This window comes from Microcebus murinus, chromosome 12, assembly GCF_040939455.1.
Source record: "Microcebus murinus isolate Inina chromosome 12, M.murinus_Inina_mat1.0, whole genome shotgun sequence".
Taxonomy (NCBI): Eukaryota; Metazoa; Chordata; class Mammalia; order Primates; family Cheirogaleidae; genus Microcebus; species Microcebus murinus.
In genome coordinates this window covers 70,440,491-70,463,785 of record NC_134115.1, presented here as the reverse complement: position 1 = coordinate 70,463,785, position 23,295 = coordinate 70,440,491, and the positions used below count along the sequence as shown (strand labels likewise).

At 41.5% G+C, this 23,295-nt stretch overlaps 3 protein-coding genes across 10 annotated transcripts in view; 2 read left to right on the top strand and 1 right to left on the bottom strand.

Annotated features, from left to right (window-relative positions):
- ELP1 (elongator acetyltransferase complex subunit 1) overlaps positions 1-11,864 on the top strand; it is a 69,492-nt gene extending 57,628 nt beyond the window's left edge. For 6 of the 8 annotated variants that reach the window (XM_012736773.3, XM_012736772.2, XM_012736774.2 and 3 more), the window contains 4 exons: positions 956-1,083; positions 1,778-1,932; positions 4,625-4,700; positions 9,704-10,238. In XM_012736773.3, coding sequence (XP_012592227.2) covers positions 956-1,083; positions 1,778-1,932; positions 4,625-4,700; positions 9,704-9,771 — 427 coding nt within the window. In that variant the 3' untranslated portion in view covers positions 9,772-10,238. Of the gene's footprint in view, positions 1-955; positions 1,084-1,777; positions 1,933-4,624; positions 4,701-9,703; positions 10,239-11,347 lie in introns of those variants that run through there. The other 2 variants (XR_001146718.3, XR_012922123.1) reach the window with 2 other exon arrangements.
- Positions 11,865-13,246: 1,382 nt separating this feature from the next.
- On the top strand, positions 13,247-21,654 carry ACTL7B (actin like 7B). The gene has a single exon (XM_012736777.3). The coding sequence runs from the start codon at positions 20,339-20,341 to the stop codon at positions 21,590-21,592; it is 1,254 nt and encodes a 417-aa protein (XP_012592231.2). The 5' UTR covers positions 13,247-20,338; the 3' UTR covers positions 21,593-21,654.
- Positions 16,273-17,768, bottom strand: ACTL7A (actin like 7A). Its single transcript, XM_012736776.3, has one exon. The coding sequence runs from the start codon at positions 17,723-17,725 to the stop codon at positions 16,403-16,405; it is 1,323 nt and encodes a 440-aa protein (XP_012592230.2). The 5' UTR covers positions 17,726-17,768; the 3' UTR covers positions 16,273-16,402.
- Positions 21,655-23,295: the final 1,641 nt, after the last annotated feature.

Here is a 23,295-nt window from a genome sequence, read left to right as displayed (position 1 = left end):
TGGGATTTGTACATATTTTATTATAGTCAGATTCCAATCTGGTATGTCTTATTTAAATTTTATTTTGTTGCTTTTCAGTTTCTTAGTTTTCTTAATTTTAAAATTTAAGTTGGTTGTTTTTTCACTTATTGTTCTAGCATACTGCATTCTCCCTTTATCCATGACGGGAGTATGTTCCAAGACCCTCAGTGAATGCCTGAAACCTCATATAGTGCTAAACCCTAAATATGTTGTGTTTTCTTGTACTACATACCTTAATGATAAGGTTTAATTTATAAATTAGGCACAGCAAGAGATTAAGAACAACTAATAATAAAATGGAGCAAGTATAACAATATACCAGCATTGTTACTACTCTTGCACTTTGGGGCCATTATTAAATAAAATAAGGAAGGGTTCATTGGACACAAGGAGTGTCATACCACAGCTGTTAGTCTCATCCCCTAAGGACTAATGGATAGGTAGTATAGACAGTGTTGGTATGCTAGACAAAGGGAGGATTCATGTTCCTGGCAAGATGGCATGAGATTTCATCATGTTACTCTTAATGGTGTACAATTTAAAGCTTATGAATTGCCTATATCTGGACTTTTCCATTTCTTTTTTTCGGGCCATGATTGACCTTGAGTAACTAAAACCATGGAAAGTGAAACCACATATAATGGGGAATACTGTATTACCAGATGTAGCCTCATCTTACTCTGTATTTTGATCAAAACTTTAAGGCAAAAAATGACTCTCTAGGATTTTCCTTAATATTTCCTGCCTATAAGACTTCCCTCTCAATTTTCTTTTCTGTGTTGCTTTAACATCTCATCATCTTATTCCCCTGAAGTACAAATACCATCTGTAGACTCTAGCTTACCAGAAAGTTGGTGGCCAGCAGGCACATTCATTTTAGTTTGTTCAGCACAGCAAAAAGCCCCTTTTTAAACATTTCTCTAATTTCTAATAGGAGATCATCTAAGAATCGCCGCAAAGCAGAGCGGAAGAAGCACAGCCTCAAAGAAGGGAGTCCGCTGGAGGATCTAGCCCTTTTGGAGGCACTGAATGAATTGGTACAGAGCACTGAGAAATTGAAAGGTATATTCTCAATACTGATGATGATTTTTTTTTTTTTTTTGATAGGGTCTCACTCTGTTGCCTGGGCTAGAGTGCAATGGCGTCATCATTCCTCACTACAACCTCAAACTCTTGAGCTCTAGTGATCCTCCTGCCTCAACCTCATGAGAAGGTGGAACTACAGATGCACGTCACACCCAGCTAATTTTTCTATTTTTTGTAGAGACGGGGTCTCACTTTTGCTCAGGCGGGTGGTGGTGATTCTTGATCACAAAAAATAGTAAACAGGCAGCATAGATAGGCAGAATTCAGTAGATAATTAAGATATAAGTTTCCTACTTTGACGAAAGATGAAAACTTTCAGCAGGAAGGGTCATTTCCACGTGTATTTTCCTGAAACAGTCCTTCTCAGCCAGTAACTGAGAAGCCTTCCTCTGTTTGGCATCCACCTAACTGAACTGTGAGAGATTAGCACTCAGGCCAGGATAAAGAATTGTGGGACACTGCTTTCTGCTTGGGCCTCAGTGTGTATGTTTTTGTAGAAGATGTGTTGAATTACCCCAGCATTTGAGAAGAAAGAAGAAAATGTGGGAGAATGCAACTGTAGTGTGATATTAGAAATTTTTGTTTGGGAAAGAAACTGTCTCTGGAGCTATGGGTCTATAAATGGAGCTGGGGACACAACTTACCACTCTCTCAAATTTCTTCTTTTTAGATGAAGTGTACCATATTTTAAAGGTACTTTTTCTCTTTGAGTTTGATGAGCAAGGAAGAGAATTACAGAAGGCCTTTGAAGATACTCTGCTGTTGATGGAAAGGTCACTTCCAGAAATTTGGACTCCCACTGACCAGCAGAATTCGGCCACTCCTGTAAGTTTTCTCAAGACAGTGTGCATTGTTTTCATCATTTTCACAGATTATTTTCTTCACATAATCACTTAAAAGTCAAAGCAGAAACTTTCCTGTTCTTAATGTATAATGTGTCATAGTTAAATTATCTTAGATTTATGTCAATAAGGACATTTTACATTTATCTGTGCAGCGATTAGTACCAGTTGGCGCAGGTTAAGTGGGCTGTTATTTCTCCTTTCTGGGAGAAGCAATTGTCATGGAGAAGATGGGAAAGTTACGTGGTTGCCCCTGGCCTTCAGTGAGGGTGGGATGGGGAGAGGGGAAATAAAGGATCAGAGTTGGCCTCTTACCTCCCAGTTCAGAACTCATGCATGGGATCAGAGTCTTTAAAGAGACCCCAGACAATTGCTTTTCCTTTCGTTTTATGGAAAATTTGAATTGTCACTTCTATGTTGTTATGGTAAGCTTTGCTAATTATGTTTAAGGCTGAATCAGTTTTGTGCCCCATTGAGAATTCTAATGTTTTGTCATCTGGTTTATTGTTTATACCTCTGCCCACTCCCTTAAGAAATGGGGATAATACTTCCCCTGTATGCTTTTCTGGAATGTTTTAAAGGTTAAATAAGAGGGTGGATGTAAAAATACTTTACAAAGTGTAAAAATAAAAGTAACTAAGAATCAGGACCCCACAAATTCTTGAATTTACTATAATAGGTATTTCCTAGAAGAAATGTGATCATCTTCAAAACTGCAATGGTTTTAAAGCTGATAATTTTTTTTATTTTTATTTTTTTATTGTTAGAACAACTTAGCAAAATAAAATTCCAGTTTATTGTTGGACATTGATTCACACATACATCAAACAGACCAAAAGAAAAAAAAAAGGCAATTTCATAGACAAAAAAAGGAAAAAAGAAATCTTTTGTCTTTGGTCTTTTTAACCATCTCATACAAACCAACTGCTTACAGTACAGTAAAGTATATACACAAAAAAGGTTACTGGAATGCTTAGAATAAGATTTATTGTTGTTTTTGCCTTTTTTACAAGGTTTTTTTCCTTCTTTAATATTATAATGAACATGGTTACATCACAAGTAAAGTCAGAAGTAGGACAGAGAACACTCCGAAAGCTGGTTTGGTCATCTGAGATCATTAAAAATGCCTGACCCCTAACAATATGTACAAAAATACAAAATGCAAATAAAAAATACAAACAAATTTCTTTTTCAAAATACTTCTAAGAAAAAAAGCAGGGCCTTGGAAGTTTTGGTTCTTTTTTTCTCTCCTGTTGCAAATTCTTGTAGTTTTGGTTGGATGGTAGAGAGTATGCATCATCTGTAGGTAGCACTGCCCACAGTGGGAAGGCGAGTCTCTCTACTGCAAGGTTACCACGTTTAGATTCTGAGACAGGAAATGGGGGGTGAATAGATAGATCATGGTGGCCTTTTTTTTAAGTTTAACTTTTCCTTTTTTGCTATCTTGTCATCCTCATCGGTCTTCTGCTTCTTGGTATCAACATCAGTCATCATCATCTTCAGCTGCCTGTTGGTCTCTGGCAGCCTCAGCTTCATCATCTTCATCTCCATCCTATTCTACACCATCACCTTTCTCTTCTTCCTCCTTTTCCCCTTCCTCCTCACCTTCTTCCTCTTCTTCATCTATCTTATTGTCAGCCTCTTGCTCCCCATTTTCTTCATTAGTGGTCCCATTAGCCAGGGAACTGCTCTTCCATTCTCTGCCTTCTTCACAATTTCCTCCTTCTCCTTTAAGTCCCTGGCGGTCATCTCCGAGATGGTGTCCATGGCTGCCTCTGACATGGTGGGGCATCCAATGCAGGGGATGGAAAAGAAAGTGAGAGTTCGAGGACTCTGGCAATAAAGATGCTGGAGTCTGGGGGTTGTGGGAAGGGAGTAGTGGCTGTGGTGAGTAGGGAAACCTGGGAACAATGCAAAGCAGCCAGTGGAATGGGGGGCTTAAAGCTGATAATAATGCTACCCCTGTGCCCTCTCCTCCCCTCTTCTATTCCATTCACATTAACTTCTAAGACATTAACTTTATGAATCTTTTAGGGAAAAAAGACCAGGAAAATTGTGTTTTGTTTTGATTGGTAAAGTATGGCAATGGTATGTGCAGGATACTGTGAGTCACTTGGAAGTGCTTTGAGTGCATGGCGTTTCTGAGTATGTACTACACCAAGGGACTACACAAAGTAGTGGGCCTGGGATGTGCCCAGAGTCTCACTGCAGGCTTAAAATTCCCATGAAATCTTGTGTTTTACCTTGAACACATGTTCAAAGTTTGCATTCTATTCCCTGATATGCACATGTTTGTATTTCTTTTAATATAAAAATGTTTCTTACAACTCTGAGTATAATTGATACTCTGTGTATTCTATAGCCTTTTGTATTATTTCCCCGTCCATCAGGGAATGGCTTGCTCATTTGGAAAAGGCCAAGCATATATCATTATAGAGTTTCTTTTCTTTCTTTCTCCTCTCTGCCTCATCATTTTTCTGGGAGAAAAGAAAATTAGGGGTCTAAGTTGAAATTGGAGAAACTGGCAAATTAAAATCACATAGGGAAAGAAGAATTACTGTTTGATACTACACCAGTAAATATAACAGGCTATTTCCTACTGGTAGAGACTTTGGTGTTTGCAGTCATCAGACATATAAGATAATCCTTGCTAATACAGTCTACTTTCTACTTAGGTTCTAGGTCCCAATTCTACTGCAAATAGTATCATGGCCTCTTATCAACAACAGAAGACTTCGGTTCCTGTTTTTGGTTAGTATTTTTTCCTATAAATTATTACTGTAGTAAGCAGAAGGAATATCTTTCTGCAAGTATTAAAAACATCAGCAGTATAAGGAGAGATTGAGTATTGACTACATTTTTTCCTCGGTTCTAAGACTGCATTTTAGTAAGATCACTTTAATGCTTCCAGTAATGGGGACTTGGTGGGGGAAAATCCAACATAACGATTATATGTGTAATTTTTTTAAAAAATTTTACCAATAATGGCAAATACTCATCCATATAGGCACATCACAGTTACATTTTCAGTCTGAACAGTCTACATTCACATATACATTTGAAAGGTTCTTCTGAAGTATCATTTTTGGCTATTGGCAGTTACGCATTACATCTTGGGGACATTTTCATAATGCTTGCTTATGAATGGGACCTTTTTATCATGTTTAGAATTGACAGTATAATTTGAAGGCAAAAGCAAAGAATATTAACATTTTATCTGTATTTCCTATTTAGTTATACCTAAAATGTTTTGTTTACTTGTTGGGGGGAGGTGGTTCTCAGATTACACATATCCCTAAAAGTTAGAAGCCCTAAAGGCTTTCTTTTGAAAGTTCATCAGAAACATTTGTTGGATCAACTTGGCACCTTGAGTATTTGCCTTTCAGGTGGATCAGTCAAGCATACCACCTCACTTAGCTTTTAAAAATTAGTGATATTTTCTAAAATAATTGGTAGTGTTTACTATTATTTGCATTTTCTAGCATGTGGCAGGGAATGTTCTGAAATTTTTTCATTTAAGTGCGGCACTGTAATAGCATTTGGATGACATTTGAAGTAGCCTATCAGGATTCAAGTTAAATTTTAACCTTAACAGCTTATGTTGCTACCATGAATGAACTACTACCTTCCATGCCAGCTGAAGTCATACATCCAAACAGTAACTGCTGTATCTCCAGCTCCCCTTCTTTCTAAAGTCTAGCAAGCTGCATTTGGTACCAGTTCCAACACATACATTTATTTCCGAGTTGCTAAAAATTTCTCTTAGGTCTGAGGAAGTTTATTGTTTATTTTGAACTGTTGTCCAGTCAAGTTGTGATTTCTGCCTCCTGAGTTCCTCACTTCTGGCCTTGTGCTGACCTTTAGGTCAGGTCCAGTCGCACCATTCCATGGGGTATTCCAGATGACTTTCCCATTTTCAGAGAGTACTTTCATTTCCTAGCTGAGCCATAAAGCCATTCTGTAATATTTAAGAGAATACCCTGTCCAGCTAACGGTAGTTAAGTATATTCACACATCTTCACAAGTGGGATCAGAGACTTGATGGGGCATTTTCTGATTATTTCTTGCTTTGATGCAGTACAATATCATGCAGATCAATTGAAATTTTTGTAAAAATGTAGTATTTCATAAAATGGATTAAAGTGATATTGGGAAAGTACTTGCATTACAGCTGAGTTGGACTTGTTAAAATTGAGAACACAATAAGCACTTCAAATGATTTACCTATCAAAGGATTAAGAGAGGTCCTTGGAAAAATTGAAAAGCTCTCAAGGTATTTTTATAAAAGTGACTTTCTTTTTGTGCTGTGAAATTCAAACATGGGAATTTGAAAGATGTCATGTCCTGCTGTCATAGTTGGTAAGAATAATTACTTTACTGCACAAAAGTCAATAGTAGGTATTTATTCCAAGTTAAGTCTAGAATCAAATATAGTTGTACTTATGCATGATTTTTAAAAACAAGATAGAGCTTGCTGGGCACAGTGGTACGTGACTATAGTCCCAGCTACTCAGGAGGCTGAGGTGGAGGAACACTTGAGCCTAGGAGTTTGAGACCCAGGGCAATTATAGTAAGATCCCATCTCAAGTAAAAGGAGAAAAAAATAAGACAGAATACATTATTTTCATAACTGGTTTCTTTTTCTTTAAAAGATAGTCTTATTCAAACTTTACCATTTATGAAATTATGAACCTTGTTGACAGTTAATTTATTTAAGCAGCCTTTTCCTAGTAGCAATATTCTTATATAACCCAAACCTCCTGTTGGCTTTTGTCTATGTAGGTTTTTGTTTTGGCAGTATGGAGAACAGTAAGTGTATGTGTAATTACAAAACTGAAAAGTTTGCAGAGAAAATCTGCATTATAAAGTATGTCAAGGAAAATTTATTAATAAAACTTGATAATTTCTAGTCATGTGTGTGTATATGCATGCATGTATTATGTATAATGTAAAAATCATGTTTTAAAAATAATTTATCTCGAGGATTTTCCTCACATTATTAAATATTCTTTCAAAGTACAGTTGACCCTTAAACAACATGGGTTTGAACTGCATGGGTCCACTTATATAAGTATTTTTTCAATAAATATACTGGAACATTTTTTAGAGATTTGCAACTATGTGAAAAAACAGAGAAATGTTGAAGCCTAGAAATATTTTAAGAATTTTAAGGAAAAGGTTTGCCATAAATATAAAACACATGTAGATACTAGTCTATTTAATATTTAAAAATTTTGAAAAAGATATGTCATAAATGCATAAAGTGTAATATTAGTCTATTTTATTATTTACTAAGATAAAACATACACAAGTCTATTATAAACAGTTAAAACTTATCAGAACTTAGCACATACTTACCACATGGCTCCATTAGCATTTAAGAGAAATGTAAACAAATGTAAAGATGCAGTATTAAATCATGACTGCATAAGATTAACTATATTACACACTAATAATTTCATAGCCACCTCTTGTTGCTATGGATGTGAACTTAACTGTTTCAAGTATCCACTTAAAATGTCCCATAGTGCTAATCATCTCTGCACGAGCAGTTCGTCTCCAATAAGTTGAGTATAGCAGTAAAAAGTGATATCTCGTGGTTCTTGTGTATTTTTTAAAATCATGTTTAGTTAATATCATAAACCTTAAATGGGATCCACTGGAAGTGCCACTAGTGATGATAGAAGTGCTCCCAAGAAGCAAAGAAAAGTCATGATGTCACTAGAAAAAAGGCCAGGTGCAGTGGCTCAAGCCAATGATCCCAGCTCTTTGGGAAGCTGAGGCCAGGGGTTAGAGACCAGCCTGAACAACATAACAAGACCCTGTCTCTACTAAAAAAATAAAAAGTTGAATTGCTTGATGATGTACTATAGATTGAGGTCTACGATTGCAATTGCCTACCATTTCAAGATAAATGAATCCAGCTCAAGGAACATTATAAAAAAAGAAAACTCATGAAGCCATTGCTGCAGCTATGCCAGCATGCATGAAAACCTTGCACTTTTTGAGAAGTACCTTTTTATCTCATATTGAAAATGCAGCTTTTATATGGATGCAGGATTGCTATAAGAAAGATATGTATATATACTAATATGATTTGAGAAAAGCTAAAGTCATATGGGAAGTTAAAGCAAAAGGAATGTGAAGGTTCTAAAGCTGGATGTCAGCAAAGGATGGCTTGATAATTTTAGAAAGAGGTTTGGCTTAAAAATATCAAAATAGGAGAAGCAACTTCTACCAACAAAGGGGCAGCAGACAAGTTCCCAGACACCATTGAGAAAATCATTCTGGAGAAAGGATATCTGTCTGAATATGTTTTCAACACAGAAGTACCCAATTACGGAAAAAATGCCATGAAAGACATTTATTAGTGAAGAAGAGAAGCAAGCACCAGGATTTAAGGCAGGAAGGGATAGGCTAACTCTACTCTTTTGTGCAAATGCAATTGGGTTTATGATCAGGACTGCCCTTATCTATAAAGCTGCTAACCCCCGAGCCTTGAAATTGCATGGATCCTTTGATGATATGAGCACTGAAACTAAGGGAAACTGTAGAAGAATTGGTACTGTATAGAAACATTTTTAGAGACCGAAAAAGTTAGAAATCTCGATGTATTTCTGTATAGTTACACTGAGTGTGCTTGCCTGTCTTGCCTCCCCTTCTTCCTCCACCTCTTCTTCCTCTGCCACCCCTGAGACAGCAGGACCAATCCCTCCTCTTCTCTTCCTCTTCCCCAACATGATGGCAATGAGGATGAAAGGTCTTTATGGTGATCCATTCCTATTTAATGAATAAAAATGTATTTTCTCTTCCTTAAGATTGTCTCAATTATATTTTCTCTACCTTACTGTATTGTAAGAATACGGTATGTAATACGTATAATGTGTGTTAATTGACTATGTTATTGGTAAGGCTTCTAGTCAATAGTAGGCTATTATGTTTTTGGTGAGTCGAAAGTTATATATGAGTTTGTGACTATGGGGCGGGAGGGGGGGCGGTCAGTACCCCTAACCCCTGCACTGTTCAACAATCAACTGTAATTTTTACGTTTGCATGATTTGTGTGCAGATGCACTATGGAAAGTTTAATTATAAATGCTGAGAAAGAACATCCTTATATATCTATATTTTTTCATATTTCTGCTTCCTATATATGATTTCTGGTCAGATAAGAGACTTCATAAATCCAACCAAAAGAATGCCTGGTAGTTTTAGGTTACAGTGACAAAATTCTCCACTAACCTTCTGCCTCCTTTACTTTTTTTATTAAAGCAGAAGCATCTTTATTGATCAAATGTTTGTAGAATTTTTTATCCTAAAGTAATTTCTGTCCATTAACTTTACTTACTATAATACATGCTACTGTACTTTTTTTTTACTCTTTAAAAATTGAGGTAAATTTGACATACAGTGAAAGGTACAGATCTTAGGTGTATAATTTGAAGAGTTTTAATGTTTATAGCCATGTATCTACCACTACCCGTCTCGGTTACAATATAGAACATTATTCCACTTTGAATCACTTGATGAGCATGCCTGAAGTTGAAATGCAGTCCCTCCTCTCAGGGCAGAGCTTCCAGTCTGTTTGCTCTGACCTAGAGGTTACCAGGGTTGTAGACACATTGACTCTGACTATAATGGTTATCTCGTAGTTACAAAACCCAGTCTCATAGTTTGTTTAGCTTAGAGTTACTGCCTCAGTTCCTACCAACAAGAGTGTATGTGTCAAAGTTTTCCTTTCTTTCTTTCTTTTAGATGCTGAGCTTTTTATACCGCCAAAGATCAACAAAAAAACCCAGTGGAAACTGAGTCTGCTAGAGTGACTACAAGTTAGGAGGGCTCCAGCAGAGATGACCGTTTTCCGCTCAGTCCTGGTTGTCCTTCCACCTCTTGCTCTTTGAGACCTGGCTATCGAGAACTAGGAAGAGTAAGATGATGATTTACCTTAGTATTGCTGAGAGCTGCTATGTTCCCCAGACTTCAGCAGATACCAAGCAATTCTGTGTTTATTTTTTGTATATGTCTTAATCATTAGCAAAATGTTAAGCTTTAATCAATATAGCATCATTTTTGTGAGAATTACTGTTCTTTTACTTGTGCTGTTTGAGAGCATATTTGTGCTAATTATGATAAGGTGTCCTTCCCAGCTACTGGTCTGATTCATATAGGGACCTTGGGCAAGTTCCAGAATTGATTTGTACTTCAGTTCTTCATCTGTTAATTGGGAATAATGTTTCATGGTTTCTACCTCAAAAGTGTGAAGACAAGTAAAATAATTTTCTAAATTGTACTGGAGGTGAGAGTATTATATATAAACAACAAGGACTATTAGAGCTACCAACATTCGGTCAGATGTAATCACTGTTTGCTTCTTTTTACCTTAAACTAAAGCAGAATAAAAAGTATCCTTTGAAATTCTAAGCTTTTCCATGCTGACAGCTATTATTCTGTAACATCTTACCAGGTCATGTACTTTCAGTTATACCTGGGCTGAGACTTCTATAGTTACACTATCCATTGGAACTGTTTTATCACCAGTGTATTTTCTGCCAGAGAGTTAGCAATGTTAGACCTGGAACAGATTAGAATTTTTAAGTAGTATCATGCATATTTGGTATAGGTGAGCAGTGTGCACTGTATAGCATGCATGGTTATAAATTATCTCTTCTCCAAATATTGCTTCCTTTAACTGAAATGTTTTTGTCAGTGTCTAAGCCATTTCATTTATTTTATTTATGGTGCTTAACCGACCCCTGTTTCATTTAGTTTCTCAAAAGAACTTTCAGTTATTTTGTTTGGAAGAAATGAGAATGTTTTCTCTTGTTGGTGAATCTAGGAAAAGCCCAGTCATTCTGATACCAGTTTTATGGCTAATCCTTAAGGGTAAGGTTAAAAACCTCTCCCATATTTTTCTGTCAGACCAGACCTTCATTACTGTACATGAACTAACATTTAATGCTGCTTTGAATCCTCAGAGAATAGATATACCCAAAATTGTAATTTAAGATGACTTTCCCTAATACAGCAAGATGTTAACTATAGAATCTAGGAGTATTCACTGTATAATTCACTTTCCTGTATGTTTGAAATTTTTCACAAAATAATAGGGTAAAAAAAAGAGGAAGAAGATATATTCTGCTATGGGGAAATCTACTTTTTGATTCATACCCCTAATGGATTTGCTGTAATTAAGTGCTCAATGTTAAAAGGCTGAAAAGTACTTTGTGACTATTCTTTGGCATGGGTAAATGAACATGGTAACCCATGTGGCATTTTAATAGATTATAGTGCTCTTGCTTTCGATAATAGTAAAGGGACCCATGCTGATAGATTGGAAATAGAAGTAAACATGTCTGTCAATTATGGTCTGAATTTTTATGGATGCTAACTTTCCTTCAGATAATGTATTGAAGCGGCAGGAAAGAATTTGTGTGGATCCAAATTACAGTCAGTTATTTCCACATTGACAGCAAAGCCAAGGAAGAATTCATGGGAAAAATGGAGTGTGTAGGAAAAGGAGAAACTCCTGTGAGTGGTGAGTGCTTAATTTTGGAGAAAGATTCTATTATATTCTATTAATAGAAAAGAGTACATACCCTTCCCCAAAGTTAGTACCCTGTCTCAAAGGCAAGTTCATGCTGAAATAAGCTAGAATCTTCCGTTGTTTTCTTGATTCCTTTGAATCAGAGAGCTTTGCTCAGATGCTCCAGACATCAAGGGAATTTGCAGAGGATTGTCTTCTTTGATCAAAGTGGTTTTAACTTTGCATTTTTCAAAAAATTGATCAGGAGCTGATATTTTTATTATCTTTATGAGTGTATATTGGTATAATTTCTTAGCACAGCTGCATATTTTAAGATACATTTCTCTATATGTACACATATACATACATACACATACAAACAGACACACATATGCATGCTATAGAGGGTGACTATAGAGGGTGTTTTAAAAAAATAAAACTGACGATTCTTAGGAATTTAAGGTGACTGCAAGTTTAGGAAGCAAAATTAGTTATTTTGTAGTGCTGGTTATCTGTGTTTCTATAGAAGCACCACCTGCACAAGTTTTTGGAAGTCTTGATTGTCCTTCTTTGTCATATTTATTAGTAAGTGAGTATGAAAATCTTAGGCACTAGATAACTACAAATATTCAAGAGGCTTTAGATGAGCCAAGGCTAATATGGTGACATTTGGCAGTGCTGAAGGCCTACTGTTGATTCTTGTGCTCCTGTGTTCTCTGTTTTGCTGAGCGCTTGCCTGTGTCTTGTGTCTATAGTAGGCTGCCCCATCATTGCTCTTATTGACTCTAAAGTCCCAGGAACTTTAAGGACAGATGTCCTCCTGGTATAAAGGAAAGAGCAAGGCTTTGGGTCATGTGTTCACTCATCTTAGTGTCCATAGACAAGATACCTTAATTTGAGCCTTGCTTTCCTTCCAGCCTTGAATGTCCATCAAGCTAAGTAGGGATTTTTAATGACACTGTTGGCATTTTGGGTCTTATCATTGTTTGTATGTGGAGCAAGGAGACTTGTCCTGTGTAGGTATAGGATATTTAACAACTTCCCTGGCCTTTACCCACTAGATGCCCGTAGTATACACTCCCACCCGTTATGACAACGAAAAATATCTTTAGATATTGTCAAATGTCCCCTGGGGGTCAAAATTGCCCCCAGCTGATGAACTAGAGAATTCTTTTTCTACTAGGGCAATTGTGAGGATCAAGAGAGAGAATTATAAAAGTGCTTTTACAAAGACTATGTAAATCGGTCTGCCTTATATTGGTATTTTTAATTTTAAAATGAACATTTAGGCCTAGGAAGTTCTGAAGATTTCTGTCCACCAGAACCACCTTCTACTCCTCCCCTTTATCAAGACCCTAGCCTTTTGAGGGATTCTTGACTTGGGATTCATAGACCCCCTAAGGGATCTGAAGATAGAAGTATATTTCTGTATGATTGGTTTTCTCTGTGATCCTATGCATTAGGTCATTAAACATGAAATGTCCGATATCAGGCTGGGCGCAGTGGCTCATGCCTGTAATCCTAGCACTCTGGGAGGCCAAGGTGTATGGATTGCTCAAGGTCAGGAGTTCGAAACCAGCCTGAGCAAGAGTGAGACCTCATCTCTACTAAAAATAGAAAGAGATTAATTGGCCAACTAAAAATACATAGAAAAAATTAGCCAAGGATGTTAGCACATGCCTGTAGTCCCAGCTACTCGGGAGGCTGAGACAGGTGAATCGCTTGAGCCCAGGAGTTTGAGGTTGCTGTGAGCTAGGCTGATGCCACGGCACTCTAGCCCAGGCAACAGAGTAAGACTCTGTCTCAAAAAAAAAACAAGAAATGTCCGATTTCGAATCAAAAGTGTTTATTATATCTCAAATAAGAAGCAGTACAATTAATTAAAATATGCAACTAAACTACTGACACAGTTTTGCCATCTTAACAGTAGCTTCTTTATGCCAGCAGCGAAGAAGCCTGCAGAGCCAGTGGCTATGAAATCACTAAAGGTGTTTTCCACAGCTTGTTGAAAATTAAATATTTTTCCTTGCAAGAACTGGTCCAAAGCCTGGAAGAAGTGGTAGTCACTTGATGCAAGGTCTGGTGAATATGGTGGATGACAGACTTTCCAAGTCCAGCCTCTATAGTTTGAGCAGTGTTGTTTGTGCAACATGTAGTCGAGCACTGTCTTGCAAGAGGATTGGCCTGTCTCTATTGACCAGTCTCGGCTGCTTAATTGCAGACATCTTCATCATTTTGTCCAGTTGGTTGCAGTACATATCTGTTGTAATTGATTGATCAGGTTTCATGAAGGGGTAGTGGATAATACCAGCACTGGACCACCAAACAGACACCATTAGCTTTTTGGTTGAATATTTGGTTTTCAACTGTGTTTTAGCACTTCGTCTTGATCCAGGCATTGTGCTGAACACTTGTATTTGTCAAAAAGAATCCATTTCTTGTCACACGTAACAATACGGTGTAGAAATGGTTTACCTTTATGTCGTGACATCAAAGAAAGGCAAGCTTCAAGACAATTCCTCTTCTGATGCTCATTTAATTAATGTGGAACCCATCTATCCAGTTTCTTTACCTAGCCCATTTGTTTCAAATGGTTCAATATTGTTTTAATAGTAACATCAAACCTTGCTGCTAACTCATGTGTAGGTTGAGATGTATTTGCTTCCAATACAGCTTTCAGCTCATCATCATCCACGTTGGTGTCAGGTCGCCCACATGGCTCATTTTCAGGGTTAAAATCACCAGAATGGAACTTCTCAAACCATAGATGTACTGTACATTCATTAGCCCCATCCTTCTCAAACACTGTTGATATTTTGAGCTGTCTGTATTGCATTGGTTCCATGATGGAACTCATATTCAAAAATAACACAAAGTTTTGACTTATCCATGGTTACACAAAAATTGCTCTAAAAAAGTTTTTGAAAGATAATCACAAGCCAAAACATGGATTTGAAAGACTGAGGATGTACCTTCACAATAAACATAAAACAAGAAGTGTCTAAGTGAAATGTCAGAGATAACTACTGTCAAAGTTAGTACTTAAGGAAATCGGACATTCCATACTTAATAACCTAATATTTTATTTTATGCCCTTAAAAACATTATTCTTAGAAGGTCTTCATAGGCTTTATCACCCTGCTAGAGAGGTCCAAAGGTTAAGTACTAACCAAAATTTTACCTTGCCTGTCAGTGAATGATTATGGAGTGTTGAGTATAGAGTGGTTTGGAAAATGGTATAAATAAGATGTACCTCTGTCAAGTCATTGTACCCAGACTCCTGGCTGATTCCTAGACACTCAAGTGTGAGGTTTATTCATCCTTGCTGAATCATAAGAAGCTCAGATGCTCTTTTGTGGCTGGTTGTCTACTGGTGCCAGCCAGATATGCTTACTCACCAGACCTGGATCCAGGGTCAGGCACTTAAGACCTTTTAAGGCTGTCTAGGCAAACCTGGAGGCTGCGGGAGTGGTTCTGTAGGACTTCTCCCTAGAGATGGCAGAGATGCCAGCTCTCCACTAACTGCCTTCGAGTGTCTGTGTGGCTAAGGACCATAGTAAGAGACTTTTGGCTTTTCATGTAAGAGGTAGAAGTCTACAAGATACTAACTAGCTATTGTGAACACCTTCCAGAGGCCATATACTGATATTTAGGTGGTTTTTTACATCTGCTGTGTGAGGTAGGCATTTGTATTCAATTTTATAGATAAGCAAAGACTCAGGTCACATAGATGATAGCAAAATAGGGTTTCAAACCTTAGATCCCAAAGGCTATGTTCTTTCCCCCTATTTCATGTTGCCTCCTGGTGGTGGTAGGATTTCTGAGCTTTAAAGTCAGGGCAGAGGATGTATTAGGGGCTGTTGTAAAGAATCACCAATTTAGAGTGCTTCAATTACAAACTCCCTCTGTAGGAATACCATAGAACTTGCTGGGCTCTGGAAGGGCTTCCCTGGTTACTGAGGGTCTATATGTTCCTTTGGGCTACTTGGTTGGATTAAAATGATTAGCAAAGGGCAGCCTTCCACAGACCCACACCATCATCTCCATAACCAGCAGGCTGCATCTTGAGCCCACCCCAAACTCCAGCTATATGCTCTATAGGCTAATGGAGAATCCAGTCTGATGGGAGATGGGCAGCTACTTCTTGCAGTGTCTAAAGAATGACCGTGGCTTCCATCCTTGACCTCAATGCTTATAGCCCAAGATAAATCTTCAGTTTTTTAAAAGGGCAGCTCTATATAGCATTCATTCTCTAAAGAGTTGCCCCTTACCTTGGTCATAATATGCTAGGCTCTGGCAGCAGTTACCATGATGGCTTAATAAGAACTGGTGTTGAGACATAAGTGACTGTTTGGAACTAAAAGAAAATTAGATAAAGCAGGGGTCAGACATTTTTACCAGCTCTTTCCAAGCCTTCAGAATTGTTGATGAAGTGTGCAGTGTATAGTGCTGCTTTGTGTGAGATTGAACCATTACAGTTACTTCCTATTGGTGTTTATGGAAAGCGAGCTTCTTATATACCCCAACAGCATTTACCTATAATCTATCGTCGTTGCACTTCCCCTTACAAGCAGATTTTAACAATAAAGTAGTTCCTAAGATGGGGAATATGCAAAATAAGGGACAGAATAATATTAAAGCTAGTTTCTCTCAGGAAAATGTGTTCAGGCAGTCAACATATAATGCATGTCTTTTGTACATCCTCCCCCCACAGTTGCTTTTTTTTTTGGGAAATTATATTTTAAGGCAGATGGTACATCTTTAAAGTTCTTACTAAGTCAGGAAATAGCGAAACACACCGTGGAGGGGAACATGAGGGGTGTTTAATGCTACAGTAATGAATGTGCTGGCACTCAGCTCCCTGTGTGTAGGAGAGCACTCACCCAGCAAAGCTGAAGTACTGCCGTGCAGTGGCTGTGCCTCGTGGGCATTCAGAAGCATCTTCTGTAGAGGAAGAAAGGCCCATGTTCCTCATACTCAGAGCGGTGGACCCACAGTGGTTGGAAGCCCTGAAGTGATGCAAGGATGGAGCCACCAGTCCACACCGAAGTGTCTCTCTCAGGCAACACATTTACCTGTGGGGTGTCATTGGGACACATGCTACTCAGCTCCTTCTGCAGACGGTTAGGGAAACCGGGGAGCATAGTGCTGCCCCCACAGAGCAGGATGTTTCCCATGAGGTCCCGTTTGAGGGCAATGTCACACTTGTTAAGGCAGGACACTGTCTGGGTGTGGAGACCCAGTTGCATGGACTTGATGAGAGATGGCTTGAAGAACATCTCTGAGCAGAGGAACCTTTCCTGGCCTAGTTGTATCTCATTTCCATCAGGCAGAATGTACTGCATCATATGTTCATTGGGAGGGACTTTCTTCTCTTCGATGGGATCCAGAGCCACAAAGCAGCATTTCCTCTTGATGTCCTCCACGATGCCTATCTGGTCCTCAGTGAAGTGCTTCCCTGAACTGTTCATCAGGCCCATCAGGTAGACTGTCAAGTCAGAGCCTGCGTAGTCCAGCCTTCCGGTGATGCTGGGCAAAGGGTATCCCTCATAAATGGGGACCACATAGGACACGCCGTGGCCAACCTCCACCACCAGGCCAGAGGTCCTTCCATAAGAGTACATGGACAGGCGGGACTGGTAAGCGATGTGCATTGCGGGGGTGTTGAAGGTTTCAAACAGCATTTCAGCATACTTCTCTCTGTTGGTGTGTGGGCTCAGGGGTGGGTCTGAAACCAAGACCGCATGCTCCTCTGGGGCTATCTTCATTTCTTGTCGGAAGAGATATTCCCAGATATCCTGCACTGTATCCCAGTCCACGATAATGCCATGTCTCAGAGGATTAACTAGCTTGAGGTGAAGCTCTGAATCGGCAATCTCCTGCCCCACATATGTCTCCTTGCGATTATCCCCAGTTTTGGCAGTCTCCATGTAGGGCTTGCCCACTGTTGTTGAGATCTTGTGAGAAGGCCTTGGCAGGCCGGCAAAGCCACATTTACAGTAGCCAGTGCCAAGGTCTACGACCACTGCTTTGGCCACCTCTAGCTTGGGTCTCCCCATGGCCACTGCTGATTTGGTAGGATCTTCTGGCTCCATAGTTTTACGCCGGACCCACACTGCCCGCTTTGCTGGGCCATCCCTTACGGAGGCAGTTTGGAGGGCCTGTGTCTGGGTGGGGGCCTGATCATCCACTCTCTTGGCAGGCCCATCCCCTATGGTTGGTGCTCGTGGACCCCACACATTGTCCAGAGCCATACTGCTCTTGAAAAGTTCCTCAATCCCACTGGCTTCAAGGCCTGAAAGGCCTAAATCAGAGGACAACTTGAGAATTTTCCCAATAGTGACATCACTGATTATGATGTAATATGGTAACCTGGGCTTTCTAGTTACTGGGAGCCTCTGTCCCATATTTGAGTACATTTGGGGTATTTTTGAAATACTTCCTGCTTTTCTAAATGTTAGAAGTTATAGAGTTTTAATTTTTTTTTTTTAATTTTTAACACCAAAGGAGTCCAAATTGCACCTTTTTTCTAAATTTTGTCTTAAACCCGATTTATTCAATTAATATTTATTGATTGTCTGCTATGTGCAAGGCAGCTAGGAATTCAGTGGGAAAAAAAAGGCAAAAATCTCTTAGTCTACTTGGTGGGGGTTAGGGGGTGACAGACAATAATCAAAATAAATGTATGTTAGAAAGCTCCTCCTGCATTCCATATGTGCATGTGTGGCATCAGCATCCATCCACCTAGTTGCTCAAGACAGAAACCTGGAGGTGTTGGAGAGGGCTCAAGTTTATGAGAGGACATAGCACTGTAGTAATCAGAGTCAACTAACATTTTGAGTAGTCTGCCCAAAGTCATATAGATTATAAATGATAAAGCTGGATTTGAACCCAGGTCTTCTGAGACCAGTTTCTTAATCTTCCTCCTTTTCTCTACTGCCTTTCCATAAGGAATGGCAGAAAAGCAGGCTCAGGCAGTTCTGAGCACTGCCTTTAAATAGCCTAATGGCAGTCATGGAAGAATTCTCTTGCCCTACACCACCCTGAAAGTAGACCAATTCATGGCTTCAGAGAGGTACAGATATCCTGTATGAGGAAAAGTTTGTCACTCACAGCTGGCCATGCCAAACTTTAGGTGGCATGTTCTAGAGCAGCAGTCCTTAGCCTTTTTGACACCAGAGACCAGTTTCGTGGAAGACCGTTTTTCCATGGATGGGGGAGGTGGTGGTCGCCACCTTGGCTCCACCTCAGATCATCAGGCAGAGCATACAACCTGGATCTCTAGCATGTGCAGTTTGCAGTGGAGTTCACACTCCTATGAGGGTCTGATGCCCCTGCTGAATTGAAGGGGGCAGGCGATGATGGAGGTCCCTGTGGGGACCCAATGAATTGTCCTTTCTGGATGGCAGGTCATATTTCTTACTTGAGCACAGGCGAGGGATTCCTCCTTCCCTCTTCCTCATGCCTCACATCTCATCATCTAATGTGAATGCAGTGTTTGAGGCTAAAGAAGTCATAGAAGCCAAAGAGATAAGGCTTCAAATGCCAGGGTAAGAGTTTGGATTTAAGTTGGTTGGGGAACCAACAGATTAGATTCGATTCCACTTTCTAAACTCCTTTAGAACCTGTCCCTTCCACACTATGACAGCTACGTCAGGCCACCTTCAGGTCTTACAAGAATTTCTTCCATGGCCTCCTTTCAGGTCTCAGGCTAGAAGCTGAGACCTTCTAGTCTTGCCCCTTCCATATGTTCTCTACATTACATCCAAATCCAAATCTCTCCAAAATTTTTCTGAAAGGCAAATCCGACCACTCCCCTGCTAAAAGCCTTCATTGGTTCCCCAGCTGTTCTCGGTTTGTTCTAAGCCTACTCCAGGCATTTGTGGCCCTCCCTAGTTGGCTTTCTGACCTCTCTAGTTTGGTCTGTTTTTCCAAATACTGTAACTACTGGAAGTTCTTTACTGTGCATCCTTCTGAGCCTTTGCTTAAGCCACACTCTCTGATTGGGATGCCTTTCCCTTCTCTTAGCTACTTGATAAATATCCACACCTCTTGCAGTATTTGACTTAAGCATCACCTCCTCTCTAGAGAACCTGCTGACTTCCTCCCTCAAATAAGCACTCCCTCTATCATGCACCTCTCTTCTCCAAGCACACTTCTGCCTGTAAACTCATCTGCACCAACTCTGTCTCCCCACTGAGACTGGGCATTGCTTGTGGCCAGGGTTTCCTCTGTCACTGGCTGGCTGCACAGGGCTGAACCTGCTACACCCCCCAGTAAATGTTGAATGAAGGGAGGAAAGTATTGTTGGGGTTCTCAAGCTCTTTAAGGAGGGGTGGTGCATTGGGGTTGGATGAACTTTAGTTAAAGTACAAACACTCCAAGAACTGTTTGCTCTTGGGCAAGTCCTTTGAATTCTGAGCCTCTTATTTCCTCAGCTCTGCATACCTCCCAGAATTCTGCAAAATAACATAAGTGGAGTCCCTGGTACAGTGCCTTGCTTACTGTAGGGGCTCAAATATTTGGCACTTTCTCCACCAAGAAGCAGAAGAGGAAAAGGCATTCAGTCAGTAAGGCACGGAGATGTAAGCAGGGGCAGCAGAAACCTCCAGGACCCCAGTGTGTTTGAGTTTCTAAAACTGCTGGCCACCTGCTCTGTCCTGGATCAAACTCGACTTAGGGGGACAGGGGTTGGAGTGATATTCCAAGGGCTCATGGAAGTCCAGCCCTCCCCCGGCTGCCTGAATGGACCAGCCCCCAGTGACATCACAATCCTGGTGGTTGCCAAGGCACTGCTGGAGGTGGGCTCTCATTTCTCCCTGCGGAGCTCTAGGATGTGGATGTGAGAAGGTGAGCAAGAAAAGTAGATGGCGACAAGGAATAGTCCCAGCCTCATGCCCCTGGGCACAGCTCAAGGTGACCCTGGAGAGGCAGGAACACTACCAGGCCCTGATGCTGGCATCCGGGACACAGGTTCAGCCACTCAGCAGAAGATGAAGCCCAAGAAGGTGCGCAAGGTCAAGGCACTCATCATCGACCTGGGCTCCCAGTACTGCAAGTGCGGCTACGCAGGGGAGCCCAGGCCCACGTACTTCATCTCCTCCACTGTGGGCAGGCGCTGCCCCGAGGCAGCGGACTCGGGTGACACCAGCAAGCAGACCTATGTGGGCCATGAGCTGCTCAGCATGGAGACGCCCCTCAAGCTGGTTAACCCACTGAAGCATGGCATCGTAGTGGACTGGGACTGCGTCCAGAACATCTGGGAGTACATCTTCCACACGGCCATGAAGATTCTCCCCGAGGAGCACGCTGTGCTGGTCTCCGACCCTCCGCTCAGCCCCAGCAGCAACCGGGAGAAGTATGCCGAGCTCATGTTCGAGACCTTTGGCATCCCTGCCATGCATGTGACATCCCAGTCACTGCTGTCCATCTACTCTTACGGCAAGACCTCGGGGCTGGTGGTGGAGAGCGGGCATGGCGTCTCGCACGTGGTGCCCATCTCGGAGGGCGACGTGTTGCCTGGCCTGACGAGCCGCGCTGACTACGCCGGGGGTGACCTCACCAACTACCTGATGCAGCTGCTCAATGAGGGTGGCCATAAGTTCACGGACGACCACCTGCACATCATAGAGCACATCAAGAAGAAGTGCGGCTACGCGGCCCTCCTGCCTGAGGAGGAGCTACGCCTATCCCTGGAGGAGCTGCGTGTGGACTACGAGCTCCCTGACGGCAAGCACATCACCATCGGCCAGGAGCGCTTCCGCTGCTCTGAGATGCTCTTCAAGCCCTCCCTGGTGGGCAGCAGCCAGCCGGGCCTGCCGGCGCTCACAGCAGCCTGCCTGGGCCGTTGCGAGGAGGCGGGTTTCAAGGAGGAGATGGCCGCCAATGTGCTGCTGTGCGGCGGCTGCACCATGCTGGATGGCTTTCCGGAGCGCTTCCAGAGGGAGCTGAGCCTGCTCTGCCCTGGGGACAGCCCCGTGGTGGCCGCCGCTCCTGAGAGGAAGACCTCCGTGTGGACTGGTGGCTCCATTCTGGCCTCCCTGCAGGCCTTCCAGCAGCTGTGGGTCAGCAAGGAGGAATTTGAGGAGCGGGGCAGTGCTGCAATCTATAGCAAGTGCTGAGCGGTGGCCACGGGCCACTCTATACATTTACAGAGTTTCACATAAAACTTTAATGCATAGTGGCTCTTGTCTGGATTTCTTTCTCTAATCTGATGGCAGAAAGTGGTGGGGAGTTGGACTTAGAAGTATTGGAACCTTTTTGCTCTGCTGGGGGAGGTGGATAAAGGGTGGGGAGATCCCCACTGATCCCACGCCCTCTGCCCGCCTCATGAAGGTGACATCATCTCTGAGCTCAGAGTGTGGCTTTCTGTTCCATTAGCTCCTCTGGGTTCAAAACCTGATTCAACAGACACTCCATGTTGCTTGTTCACCCATCAACAGAGCGAGGCATGACTCAGATGAAGTGACCAGCTTGGGTCACAGAGTTAAGCAGTGGTCTCGGGGAGATTGACAGCTGGGTATCTGACATCAGTCTCCTTCTCCTGACAGTTGCCTGCTCTGTCATTGTGGTCCCCCCAGGTCCCTCATTAACCCCTTTATTGCCTGCCACCCTCAAAGTGGCAGCCCACAGGTGTGACCATGCATCTTCTAGTGTGAAGGGCCATTTATACCCATCAATGGCCCTCCCCCTTTCAGCCCCAGCCAAAATTGCAGTCACAAAACAGAGCCAGCGAACGCAGAGGATGTCGGAGGAACCAGAAGGTCCTTTAGAAATTATGTGGTCCTCTCCCTGCTGTGGAGGTGGGGAAGCTGAGGGCTAGTCCAGTGTGAATGGTTGAGCCCAGGTCTCCGGCCCCAAGTCATGATTATTTCCAGAAGGATCAACATGGTTCTTAATGGTTAGTCAGTAACCCAAAGTACATAGCAAGCATTTACTATGGGCCATGCCCAGTGTGGGGGACTGAGAAATGACCAGAACAAGATCCCTTTCTTTGGGATTACACACAGCTGGTGGACAGCCACGTTGGTAGGGAGATGAGATCTGAGCAAAGTGTTCATGTGTGTGGGAAGATGATGGTAGAATACTAGAAAGCTGTAAATGGAGAAGTTGCTGGGCTTGATGGACACTTATAAGCTTTGTGGCTGAGGGAAAGGCTGTTGAGGCCTGTGAGGCTTCAGCTGGGGACTAGCTGCCTACCTAGAAGAGTGGTTCCTGCCCCTTTCCTTACCCTCACCTTCTGGTGGAGCCCATGACCTGGTCCTTGCTCATCCATCTATAGGATCAGGCATCGATGAGCTGCATAGTCTTAGATGAGCTGAGACTCAAGTGTCCCTGAACCTTAGCAAAGAGTCCTGATTTGGGGCACTCCATGAGGCTGTCCCTGTCCTGGGGGCTGTGGACTTGAGCAAGAACTAGACACAGTCATTATTACCTCAGGTCCTTTCCCATTGTCCAGAATTGTGCTTCTGTCCTGGACTGCAAGGGCATTGGTGCCAGGCATGGAGCTTGGGCTCTTGCCTGTAGAGGGACAGTACAGACTGGAGCCCTGGTGGCTGAGGTGGCCAGTACACACGTTTTGTTTGGCCAGTACAGAAAAATTCACATTTTTCTTGAATGTGAATTCTTTTGGTTGAGCCTGCATTTTCCAGGTTACCAGAGTCCCTACCACACTGATGTCTTCATACATACCTGCTGCTTCAACACCACTTTTGCTTAATTAGCATTAGTGTCTGTTGCTTGCAACCCAAGAAACTTTGACTAATATAGATTGTAAAAACTTGATGAGATACAGAGAGGGAAACTGAGGTTTTTAGAGGAGAAA